This window comes from Canis lupus, chromosome 26 (genome assembly GCF_003254725.2).
Source record: "Canis lupus dingo isolate Sandy chromosome 26, ASM325472v2, whole genome shotgun sequence".
Classification (NCBI taxonomy): Eukaryota; Metazoa; Chordata; class Mammalia; order Carnivora; family Canidae; genus Canis; species Canis lupus.
Window position 1 is genome coordinate 23,609,840 of NC_064268.1, and position 15,977 is coordinate 23,625,816.

Consider the following 15,977-nt stretch of genomic DNA (forward strand, 5'->3'; position numbering starts at 1 on the left):
TGGGCTGACATCAAGGTGTAGGCACATTCAAATTCCTTCTGGAGACTCTAGGGGAAATTCTGTTCTTTGCCTCTTTTCAGTTTGTGGTGGCTGCTGGCATTCCTTGGCTTATGCCCATATCACTCCAGTCTCTGCTTAGGAGGTCGTGTTGTTGTCTTTGTGTTCAAGTTTCTCTCTGCTTCTCTCTTATAAGGATACATGTGATTATATGTAGAGTCTACCTGGGTAATCCAGGATAACCTCTCTATCTCAAAATCATTAATCATATCTGCAAAGATCTGCCCCCCCTTTTGGCCATATAAAATAATGTTCATAGGTTCTAAGGATTAGGACATGGACATATATTGGCAGCTCATTTTTCAGCCTCCTAATCCAGCCCACCAACAATCCAGTTTTGCTAGAGTAGAGGATGCCTGTGGCAGTAGGAATGGCAACAGCTGTCAGTCACTGAATGACTTGTATATGTGTGGTGCTGCATCTGTGCTATTCCATTTACTCATTACAAGAATTCTGTGTAGGCATTAGATGAGAGAAGAATCTAAGGTGATTATGTTTTCCACCTTTGATGACTGGGAAATGGTGATTAATAGAAATTGAAAAGTTATGAGGAAAAATTGGTTACAAAGGAAAAAAATGAACTCGGCTTTGGCTGTCTTTACTTTAAGGTCCTTTTAGGTTATGCCCAAAAAGAGTCAACCTCAGGAGAAGACTAAGAACTCTGAATAGAGATCTCCTGCAATTTCTGACTTTTGTTTTCCTCTTTAGGATGAAGAAATAAATTGTAAGGAGCACTAAATTCAAAATCAGGAGACCTGGGTTCAAGACTTCCACTTAATAACTGTGCGAACTGAATAAGTCATTTCACTTCTCTGAGCTTCAGTTTCCACATCTGTAAAAGAGGAATAAAAACCCCTCCCTGCACTCACACAGTTATTTGTAAGGAATAAATGAGATCATATTTGTGATGCTCTTAGTGCAATAATATATGGTCTATTGTAAGCATCCAAATGTTTGTAAAAAGCAAAATTATTAATATGTCAAACAAATATTTTAATTTTGAGGTTATATATCTTATAGCTATCCAGATCTTAGCAACAGTTTATATTAGCTTTAAGTGTCTCTTTATTGGCTGCCTTTCTCATTGTTCAAACTTTCACCGCTTAAGTATCTTAAGCACCACCCAAGACCAATTCCCTCCCTAAGTGGATGACCTAAATTCTACTTTGTAGAAATAATTATGGCCATCAAATATGAATCATTCAACTTCCTGTTCCTATATTTAAAAATGTACTATATCTATATCCACTTTTACTTCCTCCCAGACCTCAAGTAATATCCCATCTTTTGTCCAAAGTGAATATATCTTTCTGTATGCCCTCTTGATGCCGTTTCCTCCACCCTGAGCTCCAAGTCGCGTAATAAGTACCCTGGTGGACATCTTCATTTGGATATCTCACTCCCAATTCAGAATCTCGAAAACAGTCAATTATTTCTCCATCCATCCTCCCCACAATGTTCCCACCACTCACCCCTGGACCTTCCTCTATTTCTTATCTTGTCAATGCCATTACCAGAAACTTGGATAATTTTTGTCATTTTTTACTCATTTATTTGCTATCCCTGTATTCATTTCAGTGAATGGCTAAGTCATGTTAGGGTTTGGATTCAGGCGTTCATTCTCTCTGTCCTCAGCCCTCTGTCTTATTAGTCCTCTCCTCTCTGACTTCATTGTTGCTCTCATTATTGCTCAGATCAATTCTCTTCTGAAGTAGCCTCATTGCTTTTTGTCTTGTCTCATTCCTGTCCAGTGTACCCTTTACTGTCATAGGGATCTGTTTAAAACAAATCTGCTTTTAGAATCTTTCCATGACATTCCAATACAGTACAAAGTCCAAACTTCATGCACTCATCCTTTGTCACTCATTCTCCTATCCAAGTACCAGGCACAACTCTGCTTAGTTTCTGAGATCAGACGAGATTGGGCGCATTCAGGGAAGTCTGACCATAGAAAGTCCAAAGTTCAGAGAAGAACATTGTCTGATCCAGCCCACCACACTATCCCCTTTCTATTAGTCCCACTGAACTATTCCCAATTCTCCATAGGTATTCTGCTTTCTAATCCTGTGCCTGTGCTCCTTTTGTCTAGAATGTTCTGGCAACTTCAATTTCTTTTTTTTTTTTTAATTTTTATTTTACTTTTTTTGGGGGGCATTCTGAAATCTTTTTTTTTTATTGGAGTTCAATTTGCCAACATAGAGCATAATACCCAGTGCTCATCCCATCAAGTGCCCCCCTCAGTGCCCGTCACCCAGTCACCCCCACCCCCCACCCACCTCCCTTTCCACCACCCCTTGTTCGTTTCCCAAAGTTAGGATTCTCTCATGTTCTGTCTCCCTTTCTGATATTTCCCACTCATTTTGTCTCCTTTCCCCTTTATTCCCTTTCATTATTTTTTATATTCCCCAAATGAATGAGACCATATAATTGTCCTTCTCCGATTGACTTATTTCACTCAGCATAATACCCTCCAGTTCCATCCACGTCGAAGCAAATGGTGGGTATTTGTCATTTCTAATAGCTGAGTACTATTCCATTGCAACTTCAATTTCTAATGCCATTTGCCTGGTGAATGTCTGCTCATCTTGCACTATTTAGTGCAAACTTTACATCCCCTTTGAAGCCTCATCAGGCTTCCCCAGGACGAGCTAATAAGATCTTCTTGGAACCTCTGCTGTACCTTATACATGACTATCATTTCATCTGTAATCAGTTTGTTTCTCCCTAACAGACCCACATACTTGGAGTGTGCCTTGAGCAGCTTTGTATTTTTAGTGCTTAGCACAATATCTGGCACAGAGTTTTGTTGAATAACTGAATTAATTCTAGAGCTCTTAAAGCTATATGATGCTTTAGAACATATGGAGAAAAGAAGAATTGATGTAATAATAACTTTTGGAGATTAATGGAAACACATGGTTATGACTCTAAGGAGAATACCTATTTACCTCCTAAATAGCCATGGTCCAGAACCCTGGTGATAAATTTCAGGAAGTCAAGAAAGCAAATGAATGGGCAAACCCTTCATAAGCCCCAGTAAAACATGAGACATTTCCCAACATAAAAGAGAGCTCCCAGATCTGCTGGAGTTGGAGGGAAGAATTTCTTACTGCTCATTCATCTCAATGTTAACTTGAGCTACATTTATGCTAATAGTATTTATTTTGTAATCACTGTTGATTTGCCTTTCATTGTGCCAAAAAAAAAAAAAAAAGATAAATATTAAGGAAGAGGAACCAAAACTAACATCACAGCTATAACTTATTTATAGGGGCACACACCCTCTCTGAACCATAAAATTTCTTGATCTGGGAACTTCCAAATCCAAAGATTCCATGCTTAACACTTGATTATAAATCTATACTGGTAAGGACTAGTTTTCTAAAGGGAAAACATTTTGTCAGATATGACCTGACAAATAATTTTAAAGTAAGCAAAATTCACTGCACTCTCATCTCACCCCAGGCACATAAAGTACTTACAGTATTTCCTGCTTGCCTGGGGCTGCCTCCTCCCCCTTGGCTCCCCACACAGATCTACCTCCTAATGCAAAGTACTGTACCCTGAACTGCTCTTTCTATATTGAAACTTATCTGTCTGCTTTCCAAAGCCTATCAAGACCTGCTTTCAGCAGGGTGCCACTCGGAGACTGATGAGTTAATTTACACTAACATCATATTGAGTAATAATTCCAGGGGAATTTATATTTTAACAGGAGTATATTGGATAAATAAAACTTAACCCTAAGAGCCAATCTAATAAAGGGATATTTCTCACTGTCTCATATATCTTCCATGTCTTTTCATGATTCAGTGTCTTTAAACATGCTGAACCTTCTGCCTAGAATGACCTTTCTTACCCCACTCCCTCACCATCTCCAGACTGGTGAACTCCTACTCATTATTTAAGACCCAGCTCAGTGTCCCTCTTTTGCTAAGAAGGCTTTTCTACATTTCCCAGGCTGAATTGGTTACTCCCTCTTACTATTATTTTTTTAAGAGATAGGGATGGGTAGAGGAAGAAGAAGAGAATCATAAGCAGGCTCCATACCTGGCACAGAGCGCAACATGGGGCTTGATCTTAAAACCCTGAGATCTTGACCTGAGCTGAAATCAAGAGTCAGATGCTTAACCAACTGAGCCATCCGGGTGCACTCCTTCTTGACTTTTTTTTTTTTTAATGTTTTATTTATTTATTTGAGAGAGAGGCAGAGACACAGGCAGAGGGGGAAGCAGGCTCCATGCAGGGAGCCCGACATGGGACTCCATCCTGGGTCTCCAGGATCACACCCCAGGATGCAGGTGGTACTAAACCACTGCGCCACCAGGGCTGCCCCTCCTTCTTGACCTTTATAAAATGTTGTATACTTGCTGTCTTGATTTCTTTTATCTTTTATGTACTCTTCAAGTGACTTCAAGGTGACTTCTGCCCCCACAAATTCAATGCACTTAATAACCTCCATGCGGTTAAATCAAGTGGATATATTTCTGTCTTCATCTTTCTTGACCTCTCAGCAACTGACACTACTGACCACCACCATTATCTCTTTTAGTTTCTCCACTCCTTCTTAGAACTCTCTTCCCTTGGCTTTTACTCTTCTTTTATCTCTCTTCCTTAATCTCCTTTGTTGGTTTATGTTCCACCTAATCTAAATGTTAGAGTTCCTTAAGGCTATGTCCTGGCCCTTTTCCTTCTCATGTTCTGATCTCCCAATAAGCAAACTCTTCCCCACCCCTGGCATTAATTAGCTGCCATATGCTGATGACTCTCAATTTTACATCCTCATCCCAGACCTCTTTCCTGGGCTCCAGACTTCCATATATAGCTGCCTATTCAATATGTCCACTTGGGATTTCACATGTGCTTCAAATTTAGCAAGTTCAAAACTTCCATTGTTCTTTACCTAAGAGAACAATACCTTCATCCTTGAAGTTAGATAACTAGAAGCTGGGAGTCACTATTGACCTGCCTACCTGTTCTTTACTGTCATATCCAGTTGGCCATCCTTCTGACTTTACCTTCTAAATTTTTTTCTCAGTATTGACTTCTCTTTACCTGCACTGTCACCCAAGCTATCACCTGACTACTACAACAGTGTGACTCATCACCCTGTGTCCACTTGTTGCTTCCAGTACCTTTCTACACTGCAGGCAGAGTACTCTTTGAAGAGTAATTCATCCATTTATTCATTGAGAAATATTTGTTGACCACCCACTATGTGTAAGTCATGACCAAGACAGGCATGTCCCTGATCTCCTGGAGCTCTATTAAGAACTTATGATTGGGGGACCCTTACCTAAAGGTAGGGAACATTTCTTTGAGGAAATAATTTTTCACCTGAATCTAAAGAATGAGTATGAATTTACTAGGCAAAGAGATTGAGGAGAAAGAGCATTTTAGGTAGAAGGAACATCATGCACAAAGGTCTAGAATCAGGAAGAAATCAGCTATGAGAAAACTGAGAGAGAGTGACAGGTCAAGTGAGGAGGTGAGGGTGGTATTGCTGGGCAGAGCCAGGCTTTGGGGGGGGTTTCTAACAGAGGTATTCATGGGCTTGGTAGCCCCCTCAAACAGCCTGCCACAGTGGATGAGTGCGTGAGTTGCAGGTGTGAGCATTCTGAGGAAAGAGGACATAGCCTTCATCAGGGTCTTATAGCCAACGTGTGACACCTCTCCCTCCCTAGAAATGTAAGGAATCACTAATGGTATATGGAAAAGCCAAAGTATCGACTTTGGACTTTGTCCTAAAAACAGTGAAATGTCTTTGGAAATTATTAGGCCAAAAAAGTAACATGGCTGAATTGTAAAATCCACACAGCAGGGATTTTTATTTCCTTTGTTTACTGATGTGTCCCAAACACCTACAACAGTACCATGCACAGAGCTGACAGTCAAGAAATAATTACTGGATGAATGAATGTCTGTTGTGGCTCTTTTCTATTATGTTGTATTGCATTATGTTATACTAATGTGTTTAATGCCTCTTCCTATAATACTTGATCCCTGAAAATGACTGTGTTTTATTCATCTTTATATCACTAGAGATATGGTCCGAGTGCCTAGCACAGTGCCTGGCTTAAATTCAGCTTCAAAATGCACTCATTCATTCAGCCAGTAATTTAAGAGCACCAACCAGGTGCCAGGAACTGGGACTACAAAGATAACTAAGATATTGTGGCTAACTGAAAGGGGTTTATCTCTGGATGAGGAGACTAGTAAGTAGGCCTTATAATACCATGTAGTAAATGCCACAAAAAGGGTAAGAACAGAACACAGCCCTAGAGATGTCATGAAGGCCATTAGGCAGAGGAAACTACAGGGCTGACCCTGGGCCTGGTGAGGAAGGGAGAAGCAGAGCATATGAGTGGGCATTAAGAGCAAAGTCCAGAGGGAAGTGTGCAGGGCCCTTTTGGAGATCTGCAAACTTCAGGGCTTTTTCCAGATGTACTCCTGAGGCTCTATTGGTAAGTGGATCATAGTAGCCTCTTGTTAATCTATATAAAGGAACACTCTAAAGGCTAGCTGTTTAAAATATAATATGACGTGCATTAGAAATCACTTGATCATCCATTGTTGCTCACATCATGCAGGTAATCTGTCTAGACTGCCTGATCACGGGCCCTTTGCTTGCCTGGTTGGCTTTGGCATCAAATATGCAAACTCAGGGATCCCTGGGTGGCGCAGCGGTTTGGCGCCTGCCTTTGGCCCAGGGCGCGATCCTGGAGACCCAGGATCAAATCCCACATCAGGCTCCCGGTGCATGGAGCCTGCTTCTCCCTCTGCCTGTGTCTCTGCCTCTCTCTCTCTCTCTCTGTGACTATCATAAATAAATAAAAATTAAAAAAAAAAAATTAAAAAAAAAAAATATGCAAACTCAGCCATTTGGAATACACCCCAAAATGTTTGTATGGATAAATTTGTTTGTTTATATAGTTCATATAGATTATTCATCTATGTTAGAAAGTGTCCCTTGACTGATCACATACTTGCTTTTGAACCCACTAGTTTCCCATAAACCTTTGAGAGTTCCCAGGCCTCACCGGTTACCTTGAGATTGTATACATTATTAAAGATGTTTTGATGAACTCATTGCAATAAACTTACAGTTCTTAAACTTGTAATAAAACTCTGGTTTACTTTTGAGTCAAGAAGACAGAGAAAACAAAGCTACTAAACCATCAGACCAACTTGTCGTTTGAGGATTTGTACATCCATCTTCCTTTCTTCTTTTTTTTTTCATCTCCCTTTCTTTTTTTTTTTTTTTTAAGATTTATTTATTTATTAGAGGGAGAGAGGCAGAGACACAGACAGAGGGAGAAGCAGGCTCCATGCCGGGAGCCCGATGCCGGACTTGATCCCGGGACTCCAGGATCGCGCCCTGGGCCAAAGGCAGGCGCTAAACCACTGAGCCACCCAGGGATCCCTTTCATCTCCCTTCTCAGTATACCCAGACTTGATCGAAGTGAGGGAAATTTCATTTGAACAGAAAGCGTGCCCAAGCAACATTTCTAGAAAAACTGAATTTTACCAAGTACTTTTCTTACAGTCACACTGTAACAAATTCATCTCCTAGATAAAGAAATTGGTTTTTGTGCTTGGTTTTATGGTGCTATTTCTTTTCCTTTAGAACAGACCATTTCAAACTTTTACATATCTAAGCCAAACAGTTATTTGATGAACAGTTCTATTTATTATCTCAGAGTTTCAGTCTTCTCTCTATATAATCGATGTCTTAGTTTAAGCCAAAGAGAATTTGTGGTTTCTGAGATCTGAAATTCAAATGCATTTTAAAATAAAAGAAAAATAGTGATTAAATTAGCTGTCTGTAGATCCAGTCTTTGGTACTTAAGTGCTTTATTGACATTTCCACTATTTTGTAGTAGTAACATATCAATAGTAACAATAACCTGTATCTATAACAGAAAAAAAGGGTAATGTTCAAAACTTTACTAGATATCCTGACCAGCCTTGCTTAAAAATACCTATTTTATTCCATTTTCCTACCAAAGAAAGAACAGAGGATATTGAAAACCCTTTCCTCCCATCTAGTGGCTGGAAAATATAAAAACTCTATGTGTTTCTTGGAATTTTAGGCATTAGGGATTGTCTGACAGATTATAATACAACCATTTGTTTACTTAGTTAAGCAAAAATAAATTTAAAAATCTTTACCAAAGCAGAGCCCAATGGGAAAATATATATATCTATGATGATTCACTAACTCTCCTTTAATCAATAACATAAACTTCTCTTCAAGCAGAAAGAAGAGCCATGGTCCTTCCTAATTCATTAATCTGAACATATGATAGAAAGGATAAGGCCGTATATTTCTGATAACTGAAATTGGGACCTCAATTATATTTGTTTCTAAAGCAATCAGAGCCCTAGATCTCTCCTGACCCTTAATTGCTCCTTATTGGCCCCATACCTTGACAACTCTTCTCTTAAGAGTTGAATGTCCTGAATGAAGAGAGCCAAGAAACTGTCCCTGAAACTGGCTGCCTCCAGGGGACCTCAGCTCCTGAAACTTGGAATATGAGACTCTGATACTGGCAGCAGGGCCTCTATGTAGGGCCAAACCAGCCCACAGGAAAGCAGGTTTGGATCCGTTATGCAGCTAGAGGGATTAATGCTTGGTCTACCTGTCTTGTATATGCCTTGTGCAGACGTCAAAACCTCTCCTGAATTGTGCCTCTTTGGTGATTCTCACAGATTCAAAGAATGAATTTTGCGTACAGTCAGCAAAGTTCTGAGAGCTCCAGGAAGAAGAGGAAGGTCAGCGAACCAGTGAAAGCCTTCATCCCTGACAGAAAATGAAAGATGCCTTCGCTGCATTTATTCTAAAATAATTTTATTTTGCAACAAACATGCATGAAGTATCTTAATTAGGAAAGTAAGTTCCAAAAAAAAAAAAAAAAAAAGGAAAGTAAGTTCCTATCACCAAAACCTTTTACTAAATTTGTTGCTCAACTTTTTTAGTCAGTTTACTAAGTGCTAAATTACTGGGTAGGACATGGGTTCACATTGCCACAAGGAAACAAGGTCACCAGGGCTGCCTTGGGATAGCATTACTTCAAGGCTGAGTTAGAGACGAGACACCCTTTATATTTGTAAAAGAACCACAGCAGCTATTTTGAAAAGAAATAAGCTGTTGTTCTCAAAGGAAGGAGGATTTTCTTTGCATAACTAAACTCCCCAGGTATTTAGTCTACTGTGAAATGTTGTAACTTGTTGTAACCCGTATACTGGAATCCCTCTATAGCTTTATTAGAATTCCCACAGAATTACATAGGATGTATGTGGTGGTGCTTATGCAGGTGTGATTTTTTTATGTTAGCTTCAATCACGAGATTGATCAGCTAAGTGTTGAACCAAAATGTACTCTCCCTGTAAAGTTTCTCAAATCTGGCCCTACGTCCTGCTCTGTTGGCCACCTGAGACAAGCAATAGGCTGCAGTGCAGGAGCCTGGCTCCCTTCTTAAGGCCCACATTGAATGCTTCCCAACAAACACTTCAGTTTATCATTCTGTTACCTGCAGATGATGTTATTAGTTCCCTTCATATTCTGGGAGAATTTTGAAAGACTTGATGATTATTATTAGATGAACAATAAATGACTTAAAAGTGTTTTTATTATTTAATAACATGGAATTTAATAATTTAATGTAAATGAATAGGACCAATAGGTTAAATGTTGAATGTATGTGCTTTCCAGTTGAATTAAAACCAAGACACAAAGTATTTTTTTACTCATATTTTTTTTTCTTCACTTAGTTTGGTGTTTCTACAAATGTAGTAAGGATAATTGCACCTGGAATGCTTATTACAATACAGATTACTGGGCCTGTTTCATTTCTCCTAAATCAAAATTTCAGGGAGTGGGGTCCTGTGGAGAATTCCCAGGATTCTAATGCACGCAAAAGAACCCTGAACCTCTGACACAGACTAAGAGGAGAACCTCTGGGGCCAGACATGTACTTTAGCCAGGAGAAGGCTGCGGGTTATCGTAACAGAGAGGAAAATCTGAGAAAGCCTGCCTGTCCACACTACCCTTTTCCAGACTCTCATCCAGGGCCTGCCAGGGAGGAGCATTTTCCCCTCTCCCAGCATGATAAATATACTCATATAGGCTTACTCTGCCATTGCAAGGAGGAGGGAAAGGTATTGGGTTTATTATATCCTTGATAGAATTGTAGCCTGAGTCACTGCAATTTCTTTTAAGAGAATCATATAAAGAGATTAGCTGTCTAGTAGAGGGATTAAGTTTATTTTGTGTCTCTCCAGAGAGTAGATCTAAGACCAAATTGGTGAAAGCTACAGGAGGTCAATCTGGCTTGGTATAAGGAGGAGCTTTTTAACTCCACAAGTTGCCAGAATTTTGAAATGGGCTGCTTCTCAGGTAGTGAGCATACCTCCACTATAAGTGTTTAAATGCAAAGGAGCTTCACAAAGATTCTAGGAGTCCTTGACTCAAAACAAATTAGCAAATAGTCAATCTGGATTTCAGGAGAAACGATTTTGTTTAAAAGGGGAATTTGGCTCTCAATTTATATTTATAATTTTCATAACTTAGCCTAAGACCTTTTAGATCAAAGTCTGGAATCTGAATTTGTCTAGAAAATGTCTATAGTGATTTTATTGTCTCTATTAACACCCTTCTTCCCCCAGAGGAGCAGTCTTTTATCAATGCCAGTAGGTGGAATGTGTATGTCCTGTGTGTTTGTGTGTGTGTGTTGCCAGGCCTGTGCCCTTGGCTGGGCATGGGCACACAGAAGGAGATTTATTATAAGAGGACTTGAGGGCACCTGGCTGGCTCAGTTGGAAGAACATGTAACTCTTGATCTTGGGGTCGTGAGTTCAAGCCCCATGTTGAGTATAGAGATTACTTAAAAATAAAATCTTAAAAAAAAAAAAAAGAGGATCTGAGAACCATGTAAATATGAAGTAGCCAGTTTTACACAGCAGAACTCATATATGCAACCACCTATCAAGATTGGAGGATATTCAATTCTATTTATTGAATGATTTATTGGGAGGAAAAATCTTTAGTCTATTCATTTCTGGCTTTAGATAGTAATGGAATGAGTAAACAAGTTCATCAAGGAGCTGGAACTTCAGTGAAAAGAATGAAAACCTAGACTCCGAGCTGGGGAGTCGGGACTGTATCACACTAGCCATCCCCTTACCCTGACTGTGCTTGGTTCATCAGCATGCTTACAAAGACTAGATGATGACAGCTTGGAAACTGGGACATTGTTAAATTAAAAGTGATGCAGGGGAAATTTGATTTCTGTTTGGGGTTTTTCTGTCTTTACAGAAAATTGGTTTAGCTGGAAAGAGATGGGGTTAAGCTCACGATTGCTGCTAGCCTTTGAAGCCAGGCACTGAAACCGCACCTTCATTTCCCCTCTTGCAGGTCCCTCTGGTGTCTGGTTCTTTCATTCTCCAGCTCACTTCTGCCAGGAAGAGGCTGGAAATGTTCATCAGTGTCAACGCTGCATTTATACAAGTTCAAAGTTGTGTATGTGTTTTAAAAATAACTATTAGAGCCAGTTTCAGTGTATCTTAGAATTGTCAATTTGTGGTTGCAAATCCAATAGTATTGGATGTTTAGAGATTTCCACAGATTCTTAGAGTACAAATAATTCTCTGTTATAATCATCACATTCAGAAGGACAATCTAGATGATAAAACAAGGCTTAACATACTGCTTGTAAAAGTTAAGGCAAGGTCCTCTATACTGTAGGAATCTAGATTCTATACAAGTGGGAAAATGCCTTTGGTTATCCCAAACATATCCTCTCTTTTTCTTTTTTTAATATTTATTTATTTGAGAGAGACAGCATGAGTGGGAGGGGCAGAGGGAAAGGGAGGGAGAAACCCAAGCAGACTCCATGTTGAGTGTCGAGCCAGACATAGCACCAGATCTCACAACCTGAAGATCACAACCTAAGCTGAAACCAAGAGCCAGATGCTTCACTGACTGCACCACCCAGGCACCCCGGAAATGTATCCTCTTTAGAAATTATTAGTTTGCATTTTTTTAAAGGCAGTATTTTAACTATTACTGTCTGTTGTGTAATGAGGCCCTGGCTGAGACTTGCTATGCAGTTTGCAGTTTCTGTAGAGGATGAGAGCATCCTTGATGGCCTTAATTAATAGACTCTTGGGTCATGCAATGGAAAAGCCAAGATCCTATCCAGAAATGGAGAGGCTTGAGATACTCTGCTCGTGTAAATTCCCCTTGGGTGCCTCTGCAAATAAGGTGTTATCTTCTGGGAGTGTCACAGCTGTTGAAACTGATTTTTGTGAGAGGTGGTGGGCTCTCAAGAACTATTAGCTGGCCCTGTGGGAGGTGGTAGGTAACGGACCCTATAACCTAGCTGGAAATTGCATGTGAGACTTGCTCGGTAGGAGTTCCTGGAGAAAAGTCTCATTAAACATTTCAGTCTGGAAAAAAACAAAAAACAAAAAACAAAAAACAAAACAAAACAAAAAAACATTTCAGTCTGGTCTTAATTATGCCAGGCAGTTCAGCAGTATGGGGGTTTCCTCATGTCAGGGGGTCGGGGAGCAGGCTGACTGAGGTAGTCAGAAACATCTCAGACAGACTGATGGAACATGGAACATTCCTTAGGGTCTGAAATACTTAGGGACAGAAACCCAGTGAAAGAGTGGACTTTGGGGGAATCACTATTTGGGTATTGCAGAACTCCTTAAAGCTGCAGAAGTCTCAGACCTCTGGGTTCCATTTGGATGATTACTGATTAGCACTGGGGTAAGCAGGCAAAGTTAAGTCTTCATCTTCCTTTTCTCAAAGTTATATAGGAAAAGCCCGGACTGCTGGCTTCAAAACCAGACTGCCTTTTTCTAGACAAGTTATTTCACCTTCTCGCCTTCAGATTACTCAATCTGTAACATGTAGGTAATGATGGGACCTACCTAGTGACCCTGTTGTGAGGATTAAGCAAAGTAATGAAAGCTAACTGCCCAGCATGCATACAGACAGTGCTTAACAGGTGTTCACCATTTTTGCTATTTTTTAACTCTTGGCATGTCCCCTTCCTTAGTCTCAGAAGCTCGTGATCACGGTACTGCTTTTTGCCCACCTGGAGAATCTGCATCAACACTCCTTCCAAACCTGTGCTAGCAATTGAACCATGCTCCCAATTGCCTCTGTTCTCAACACCTTCCCTGGTCCTTTCTCCAGATTCAAACTACCTTTTTCTTGATTTTTTTCCCCATTAGAGAGAGAGAGCATAAGCAGAGGGGAGAGGCAGAGATAAAAGCAGACTCCCCACTGAGCAGGGAGTCCGATGTGGGGCTCAATCCCAGGACCCTGAGCCAAAGGCAGATGCTTAACCAACTGGGCCACCAGGCACCCTGAAACTACCTTTTTCTCAAGACAGTTTGATGGCAGGGAAGCATCAGATTAGGTTTAATGTGCTGCCCTCTCACATTTGCATTTTAAAACAGAAGCTTGTTAACAAGAAAAATGAATCTCACCTAGGGAATGTGATCTGAGAACAGATTGAATAAACAGAGAAGAAAGTCTAAGGAGAACTTTGTAGCTGTTTTCAAATATATATGGAGGTGTTGTGACATGCAGGGAACCACAGACACTACACAGACCCGGTGGGAAGAAGTGCAGGGAGGCAGATTTGGGCTCGTCATATTGAAGAATTTCTACCCTATGCTTTAACAAAGTGCCTGACACATGGAAGGCAATCAACATTTTAATGTTTTTGTTAACAAAGATGTCAGCTGGTAACTGCCTCTGGCTGTGATGAGTTCCTCATCACTAGAGGTGTTCAAGCCAAGTAGACTAGGATGTTGTCCCTTTGGATAAGAATTGAATTTCAATGAACACCGAGATCTCTTCCAGCTGTAAAATTCTATGATGCTTTTATTTTTAATTTTTAAAAAATATTTATTTATTTGGGAGAGGGAGACAGAGAGATCAGGGAGAAGGGCAAAGTGAGAGGGACTGAGAGAATCCCCAGCAGACTCCCCATTGAGTACAGATCCTGAAATCCTGACCTGAGCTGAAACCAAGAGTCAGCTGCTCAAATTACTGAGCCACTCAGTAGCCCCATTACATTTCTCTTAATGGTAGAATTTCAACTTTGGAGCAAAGGGACATTTTAGAAATCCTTTCCCCAAAAAGCATAAAGTGGTTAAAACTGAGGGTTCTGGAGTTAGACATTGCCTAGGTTCAAACCCTGATCAACCTGGTTACTAGTTGTGAGACTCTGGGCAAGTTATTTGTTCCCTCTGTACTTCAGTTTACTCATTTGGGAAATGGGGGCAATAAGAGTGTCTTCATCACAAAGTTATTATGAGATATAATTGAATTAATACAGGTAAAGGGCTTAGAAGAATGCCTGGCACAGAGAAAATTAATGCCCACTACTTGTTAGTTATGAGGTATTACCTGATACCCTTGCTACTCTCCAGCTTTTTATTTTTTTATTTAAAGATTTCACTTATTGGTTCATGAGAGACACACACACACAGAGATGCAGAGACAACACAGGCAGAGGGAAAAGCAGGCTCCATGCAGGGAGCCCAATGAGGGACACGATCCCAGGACTCCAGGATCATGCCCTAGGCCAAAGGCAGGCACTAAACTGCTGAGCCACTCAGGGATCCCATCTCTCCAGCGTTTTATGTCTTTTCAGTATGTGTAAGAAGATCCTTTGTAACATAATTGACCCTGACCTGGTTTTTTCCTAAATCATATGCCAGCCATGACCACTGTAATTAACCAGTGCACTTTCTATCTCCTATAAGCAAGCTATAAAGCTAACCAAGCAGACAGGGCCTGTGACGCACTGTTTATGAAGGATCCTGCCGATGAAACACCAATGATGGCCATGGACACGTTAACTCTGCTATATGCCTGGCAAGTGGTAGGTGCCCAGTAAATATTTGTTGAATGAATAGATGAACTTGGCAGGGTTCTTATTATTTCCTACGTTTTATTTATTTATTTTTGATTAGGTAATACATCCACATGATTTAAAATTCAAAAGGAACAAAGGGCTATATAATGAAAAACATCTCTCCCACCCTGTCCCCAGCCACCCACTTCCCCCTCCTGGAAGGGTAACTAACATAACCACGTTCTCATATATCTTTCCAGACCTATTTTAGGCATAAATAAGTAAACATAGTAGCATATGCACATTCATTTCTTTCCTCTCATTCTAAAACAAATGGCTACATACACCGTTCTAGGCCTGTATACTGAAGAGGCCCCAAAGAGGGGGTGAGCATGGGCACGTCAAGGAGGGATTAGAGAAAAGAGCTCAGAGAAGGAAAAGCAACCAGGAGACTTTTGCATTAACCCAGATGCAGAGTGATTAGGGCTTGGACTAGCACATTAAAAAGGGTTTGTCAGGGAAAGAATTGTCTGGGTTTTTTTTTTTTTAACCTTACCCCAGGGTAACCGCCACCACAATCAAGATATAGAGCATTTTTTGTCACTCCCAGAAGTTCCCTCCTGTCCTTTTTGGCTAGTGCCCCTCCCTGGGCCCACACACCCACTCCTCTGCTTTGTCAGAGTTTTTTAGCTTCTGTGTTTCGGCCTACATGGCATGGTGGGACCTCCACTCAGCAGAACTAATCACCATATTAGTCAACATTGGGGGTGCTTACTCTGGGCCAGACACTCTACTAAGCACCTACATAGGCTCATTCATTTAATCCTCTCCAAAACCAAATGTGGTAGGTACTGCTGTTATCTTAATTTCAGAGGAGATACCTAAGACACACAGAACTTAAACCACTTGCGCAAGGTCACACAACTAGTAAATAGCAGAGACAGAATTTTGAACCCAAAGCAATCTGCTTCCAGAGACTGTATGTGAAAATAATCAAGAAAATATTCAAACTCCAAAAGAAGGACTTCATTCCTA

General features: G+C 40.4%; 1 protein-coding gene across 5 annotated transcripts in view; it reads left to right on the top strand.

Annotated features, from left to right (window-relative positions):
- The window catches only part of HORMAD2 (HORMA domain containing 2), an 88,775-nt gene extending 77,167 nt beyond the window's left edge, over positions 1–11,608 (top strand). For 4 of the 5 annotated variants that reach the window (XM_049101713.1, XM_035706461.2, XM_025474518.3 and 1 more), the window contains one exon: positions 8,770–8,983. In XM_049101713.1, the coding sequence (XP_048957670.1) occupies positions 8,770–8,874 (105 nt within the window). In that variant the 3' untranslated portion in view covers positions 8,875–8,983. Of the gene's footprint in view, positions 1–8,769; positions 8,984–11,473 lie in introns of those variants that run through there. The other variant, XR_004809445.2, reaches the window with a different exon arrangement.
- The last annotated feature ends 4,369 nt before the right edge of the window (positions 11,609–15,977 follow it).